The 7,380-nt window shown below is 30.7% G+C and overlaps 1 protein-coding gene across 2 annotated transcripts; it reads right to left on the bottom strand.

Annotated features, from left to right (window-relative positions):
- Window positions 1-690: 690 nt before the first annotated feature.
- Window positions 691-3,349, bottom strand: LOC120069335 (VQ motif-containing protein 4). 2 transcript variants are annotated; one of them, XR_005479508.1, is made up of 3 exons: window positions 2,432-3,349; window positions 1,698-1,837; window positions 691-1,598 (listed from the first exon to the last, which is right to left on the bottom strand). XR_005479508.1 is itself a non-coding variant. In XM_039021071.1 (2 exons), the coding sequence occupies exons 1-2, from the start codon at window positions 3,183-3,185 to the stop codon at window positions 1,588-1,590; spliced, it is 765 nt and encodes a 254-aa protein (XP_038876999.1). In that variant the 5' UTR covers window positions 3,186-3,349; the 3' UTR covers window positions 691-1,587. The 2 variants fall into 2 exon arrangements, 1 of the variants encoding a protein (XP_038876999.1); XM_039021071.1 differs by lacking the exon at window positions 1,698-1,837.
- Window positions 3,350-7,380: the final 4,031 nt, after the last annotated feature.

Here is a 7,380-nt window from a genome sequence, read left to right as displayed (position 1 = left end):
TGATCTATCACTAATAAATCCCTATTAGCAATATGATATATTATTGATAAGTTCGAAAGCAAAATCTAAATTTTGTTATATCTGCAAATTCTATTACATTTTGCATTGTACTATGTTTGTAAATACTGTAGACTTAATTGTTATATTTGCAACTATCCAAAACGTAAGCCAAGCAGAAATAACCCGCCATTTCTCAGCTAAATAATTAATTCCCTAAAAAATGGGAATAAAGATTTAAAAAGAAAAAGCAAAAATTGGAGAAAAAGAGAGAGAATGGTGTAAGCAGAAATTTGGGCATAAATTCGTAGGAGGAAAGGATTATGATGTGGTCGACAGTAAATAAAGAGTAGAAATTGAAAAAAAGATACGTTTTGCTGGGTGGGCAGCATTCTTAGTGGGAATCTATGCGAAGGCCAAAGCCTTTAAGAGTGAATGCCTTTATATCACCAATTCCCATCCATTGTGTATTCCATTCCTTTACAAAATCACACCAATCACCCTCCCTGCCGTTTCATCGGACTAATATCTTCATTGATATAAGACCTTTTTGATAGAATCTAAGTGTATTTGGGAGATGTTCAAGTAGAGAACTTTATCCTTCTTCTTCACTACATTCTTATCCACTTGAGCTTTGAAATTTGTAAATGATTGAGGACCAGAGAGTTTTAAGAGAGATAGGAGAGAGAGCAGTTTGAAAAAAAGTTTCAAACTTTCAAGATTATAATTATTGACACCCACCAACCCATAGGAGTGTTAAAAAGTCTACAAAAAGCAAACCCACATAAAACCAAACCAACAAGAATCACCACTATACATATAAAAACAAACAGTCAAACAAACAAACAAACAAACATCACTGAAAAAGACGACCACCATGTTTTCAGGCTTTTCGTATCCCCACCATTCTCTCTTTCTTCATCACAACTCACACTTTCCCGTGTCCCCATTTTACTTTGAGGTTGTTTCGGCGGATTGTTCAGAGTACAGCAAGTAGGCCACAGCGTAAGTCTTAAGATTCAGAGATAAAGATTAAAAGCACCACTACCTTTTTCCATGATCGATTCACTTTGGTACAGCCCCAAGGCTTCACCTTCAAGGGCCCCAACTAAGAGGAAAGGAAAGAAAGAACTTAGCCTACCCAACAAAACTCTCTCCATTTAATGAAAAATGGACCCAAATTCATATTCAAAATTAAAATGAATCTCTCCTATGGCTGGAAAATTGTACTCAGATGACCACTTGAAACAACTCTATTTATTGTTCCATCTTCAATGTCCCCATTTGACTACCTTATCTGACAGGGAAACTCTTTGTTTATAATAGTTGTAATGACCTGTTCAAGAGAACAACTTATCAGGGTTGGCTTGACCCCATGGGATGGTTCCTTCCTACTTTGTCAGCTGCCCCAAACAAAGATGATAAGATTGGTATTGTTCAACTAAAAATGTTGACCAGATTCACTTCCATCTAACCTAGTTTGTTGACTGGTACAAATCTGCTTCCAGAATCAATTTCAGATGGGGTCACATCTCACATGTCCAATGGTGAATTTTTCTAATCCTATCATGCTAAATGATCATTCACAAGTTACTTCAGACCTGAAAGGTAGAATATTGTACATAAAATATCTATTAAAACAAGTGATAGGGCAAGGAAAAGAGAGAAAAAAAAGAAAGTTACAAATGACAAAAGCTTACAAGATACAACACAAAAGGTAACAAAAGGTCAAGATTCCGCGCCCATTTTTTCTCCTATCTTTGAAAGTTAGGCCAAGGTTCGAGGGCACTTTTCATAACCTTCCCCCACAACATAACACCCTTCCTTTTTCCTCATTCACCTGCACCACACTAATTGAGTAATTGCCTTACCAATGCTAAAATGGACCCTTAATCCAATTAGTCTTCGCATTTATTACATTTATTGAGTGGTGAGTGTTGACTACACAACAAGCAGTAATGATGACCAAAAAGGGAAAAAAAAAAATCGGTTATACAAAATTTATCAGATATGAAAGAAGTTGCCATATGTTTGAATTGGCTAGGGATTTGCACAGAATCAAGATCCCTATTCCCTAATGTTGTTTGTAAGCTGTATTGCTTTTGAAGGGAAAAGAGAACAATCATTAATCTTCAGGAAGGGGAAAACAGAATTGAATTTGAACTTTTCCAAAGAACAATCAAGGGAGAAAATGAGGGATAATTTTTATTCATTTTTCATAAGAAATGATACGAACATCAGATTTTACAATTGAAGCAACAATCTATCATTCTCTGGAAATATATCATTACAAGCCTTATCGCTCTCGCCTCCTTTTCATTATCATCAAATGCCATCACCCAGCAGCAACATATAAAATCGAAAAAAGAAAAAAGAGAAAAAAAACCCCAAAATTCATAAAAGAGAAGAGAGATTCATGAGGTGGAAGATGAACCTGGTACTCTAGGAGATGTTATTGGGAACAGTGGCAACAACCGAGGCTCAGAATCCCGAGGAGTGGTGGTCGGCGAGGGATGCAAGTAAAACCCCTTTTCTTTAATCGCTTTCTCTTCCGCCTCTGCATCCAACTTAGCATTCCCATTCTTCAAATAGCTACAATTCGCCAACCCAGATCGATCAAACGGGTCAGGAATTAGCGGCGTGACCGGACTAAGAGCAAGCGCCGGAAAGTCCAGAATGCTAGGAGAAAGAATTTCATGTTTCCTCGGAGAAAACCCAGAATGACCACCAGAACCAAAAACAGGAAACACGGGGTTAATTTTAAGTTTATTCAAAGAGTTCCTACGCTCGTAGAGCTTGAATCCAGATTGCTGCCTTCTGGGCAAAGATTTAATGGGTGGAATGTGGGTTTTGGAATGAGAATCAGAATTGGGAGCACCGGGAGCAGGCTTGACGGAGGCTTGCTTGGCAGTTTCAGGGGATCCAGTGAGCATTTGAACAACTTGTTTAAAGGAGGAAGTATCGGCTTGAACGAAGGTAGTGGGGTAAGGATTGACAGATTCGGATCGAGTGATGGGTTTGGGAGAATGTAACTGGTTGAATTGAGGCGGCGGAGTTGGAGGCATGACTTGGAGGCCATTGCTGGTGCTGCTACTGCTGGTACTGCTGTTAGTCATGCGACTGCTTGGAGAAGGAAGGAGAGAAGAAGGAGGACATGGGTTTTCTTGGTGAATTGAAGAGGTTTCCATTGATAGGGTTCTGATCAGTGAAGAGGTTTCAGAGAGAGAGAGAGAGAGAGAGAGAAGAGAGAGAGAAGAAGAAGGTGTTGAGAAACAGAGGCGTGGGGTAGATGAGAGATTAAGAAGGATGGATTGTTATTTCTTTACTGCCTCCTCTGCCTTTGCTCTGTTTTTGTGGTTTGGTAAGAAATGTTTTGGTGGGGAGGTTTCTTTTTTTCACTCTTTACCTTCAAATTTTCAGTCGTATTCATCATCAATACCGCGTCTGCCTACCACGCTCCCTCCCCATTTTTTTAATTACAAGTTTACTCATCTAATTTTAATTTTGTATTTAAGGCTAGTAAATAATTTACAGTAAATACAGTGAATTTTTGGTCAAATTTTAAAAATAAAAATAAAATTTCAAAAGTTATTTTTTATGTCTTATTTCATAATCATTTCAATTTTTATCTTTAGATGTTGAAAATTAAATCCATTTCCTCCTCGTTTCTTACTATGATTTGCATATTTTTTAAGTATAATAGTTAATTTTTTAGCCAAATTTCAAAAACAAAAACAAGTTTTTAAAATTAATTCTTTTAGTTTTAAAATTTTAGCATAGTTTTTTAAACCACTGGTAAAAAGAATATAACAAATGAAGAAATTTGAAGGTGAAATTAGTATCTACAAACTTAATTTTCAAAAATAAAAAAATAAAAAAATAGACTAAGCATGCTTTAGTTTTGAAGATTTGACTTGATTTTTTAAACTATTAGTAAAAAGTAGATAACAAAAGAAAAAATTTGGAGATTGAAGTAGTATCTATATACATCATTTTCAAAAACAAAAAAACTAAAAACCAAATAGTTACAAAATGGGGACTAAAAAATTTTAATTTTGTATCTAATAAGTAATTGAACTTTTTAAAAAGTTGAAAAAAAAAACTATCAAACCACGTAGTTTTATTTCTCAATTTCCATTAAAAAAAATATTAAAAGATTTGAAAAGTTTATGAAAAATCGAAGATAATGATTAGGAGTGGAAACTATTTGAAATTATTATTTTGTTGATAGTTTTGAAAAGTTTATTTTCAAATGGAAAATTTGTACAAATAGAAAAAATATTCTAACTATTTATAAAAATAAAAAAATATATATATTGATGAAAACTGATAAACTTTTATTGACGTCTATTAGTGATAGATTTCTATTAATTTGTATCACTGATATACTTCTATCAGCCTCTATTAAATAAGATTGAAATTTTACTATTTTTATATAAATAGTTTTCATTATGTTTCTATTTTTTAAAATCCCCTTTTTAAATAATTGATAAAGTTTGTGGTATTTATTTTTTTTTTTTAAAATCACGTTCAAAATTATTTTAAATTTTTTTATTATATTTTTTAATTTGCCCAAATGTATATAATTTAAATCTCCATATTCCTATTCTATTAAAAAAAAACAAAAAAAAGCTATTAACACTAAGAACATGTAAGACACAATTTAAAAGTTAAAAAATTAACCTTGTAATTTCCTATATTAAATTAGGTTAATTAGGTAAATGGCCGAAACCATCAAATTTGACAGTAATCATAGATTTAATATATCATTATTAAAGTCCTCAAAAAGAAAAAGAAAAAAAAAAGCATTATTAATCCACATGGTCAAATTATGTAATAACTATTCAAAATAACTCCCTTGCTTAAAAAAACTGTTAAAAATAATTGGATTACGATAAAAATTAGTTGGTGCTGTTTTATAATTGACCACTCGGTGATTTACTTCTAATGTATGAATTATTAAATATGGATACACATTTGCTATTTTGAAATTATATATAATATATTTTTCAAACATTTATTAAGGGGAACTACAACATAAATTGAAGCTAGATAGTCACATCGTTTGTTTTGTTTTTTTATTTTTATACTTCTTTCCAACTACTGGTTAAACATTGGTCGACGAACATTAATTAGTTTTTATTGTGAGTATTACTCAATTATAATAATGATTAATTAATAGTGATTTATAATTACTTTAAAAAGACTTTATTTTAATGCAAAGTAAATAAAGAAAATATTACCCTTTCGTATCTGAAAGGCCGACTATTTTGTTGAAATCGTGAAAGTGAAAAATACTAAATTAGACCTAAGTTTCATTCCTCCACATAATTAATCTTAAATTTTTCATGAAATGACGTTTGATTTGGTTTTCTAAATTATAGTTCTCTCTCTTTAATTAATTTATGAAAGTTATCGTGGATCCCACCCCTATGTTATTTCTTTAAAGTAGTCTTTTTAGAAATGGACAAATTTCAAATTATTTTCAAGATAAATAAAAATGAATTAACAGTCTTGTACTTTTTTTTTTTTTTTAGCAACATAATTTTGAACTTTCTACCTTGATATAATATCAAGCATTCGGGTCCCAATTCGTAAGACAACTTTAAGGTTTTTTTTTTTTTGGATTATTAAGAGAATTTTCGCTATTATTGAAAATTTTATGAAAAAAATCCAGACTTTATTTTGGTTCAGAATTTTAATATTTTTCAGTTATATATGTTTAAATTTAAAATATACAGACTTATTACAATTTTTTACTATGACAGATTTCATTTCACTTCAGTACAAAACTTTTAAAATATTTATAATAATTTTGAACTTTTGAAAAAAATTCTAGATATTTGCTGTTATTATGTTCTTTAATACACGTTCATCCAATCTAACTTCAACCCACTCAAGACATTAATAAACCTATTTTTGGTCATGTTATTTATCTATTCGATAATTGGCCATAGAATGGCAACAAAAGTTAGAAAAAAAACTGTTTTTTTAAAAAATTAAACCAATATAATGATATGTGAATATAATCGGATATTCAAATTTTCATGCCCAATTTTTTTTTAAAGAAAAAATTTCTAGAACCTTTGGAGTTGGCATTTCTCCTATTTAGACCGAAACAAATTCTCTAATAATTTTGAATCTCTGATTTGGAAAGCTAGATATACACATGAAGTTCAAGTGGACTTCATTCGTGATTTGCATCTAGTGGATCTAGTTAAGGCTTTCTTCAACCAATTGCAGGAATAACTCTATCGCTCATGATTTAAGTTTTCGTAATTGTAGATTTGGCTCTTTCAAAATCCGATTTGAAAATCACCCTCCATGTGTCAAATTCTTGGATTTTCCCTTAAATATTTGATGTTTTGCTGTAATTAAAAAAAAACATCAGATATTCAACCAATGGTTTCTTTAATGTAAATCTAAATAATTAAGGTCCCGTTTGATTTTTTATTTTTTGAAAATCAAGCCTATAGATACTATTTCCGCCTCCAAATTTTTTATTTTGTTATTTACTTTTTATCGATGATTCAAAAAGGCAAACCAAAATTTGAAAACTAAAAAAAATATTTTTAAAAATTTTGTTTGTGAATTTGGAAATTGTTTAAAAATTCAACTATTATACTTAAGAAAGATGCATATCATTATAAAAAATGGAGAGAAAATAGACTTAATTTTTAAAAACTAAAAATAAAAAATGAAACGATTAGCAAGCGGGATCTAATAGAGTGTGAAGAGTACGCGCTTGAGATGAGAGTGGGGTTAGCTAAGTTTGAGTGGTGGGCGGTATTCAATTGGATGAGTTGAGAAATTTTGGACTTTGGAGAAAAAAAACAAAGAGAAAGAGAGAGTGGTGGAATACGTCAAAAAAATATTCAAATTTTCCCCACATTGACTTGCCTCCATTCTCATGGCATATTCCGTAATATCAACAAATCACAAGGTCAGAAATTCAATCTTCTCCTTTACATATTATTAAAAAGAAAAATAAAGTTTAGTCATATTGATTATATGAGTGTTTAAGGAAATATTTTAAGTGTTCAAATTTTTTCTTTTCAATATTTAATAAGTCAATTCAAATAGACTTTTAACATACTATCTAAAATGTATTTTCTAAAAATCGAAATAAGCAGTGTTCAATCGATATAAAATGAGTAATTGACGTGTAAATCAGAGATTCTTTCCATTCTAAATGATACTAAAAAATATTTTTTGAAAGGTAAAAAATATTAATGTATTGTTTTTAAAATTCAAAGATATTATTGATCATATAGGTGTTTAAAGAGATATTTGTATAATTTAATGAAACGTGGGCATGAGTTTGATAATTTAATTTACCAAATTCAATTAAACTAGAATAAGCTTAGTCACAGTTATTGGATG

This window comes from Benincasa hispida, unplaced genomic scaffold (assembly GCF_009727055.1).
Source record: "Benincasa hispida cultivar B227 unplaced genomic scaffold, ASM972705v1 Contig316, whole genome shotgun sequence".
Classification (NCBI taxonomy): domain Eukaryota; kingdom Viridiplantae; phylum Streptophyta; class Magnoliopsida; order Cucurbitales; family Cucurbitaceae; genus Benincasa; species Benincasa hispida.
This window is presented reverse-complemented; position numbering and strand designations above follow the sequence as displayed.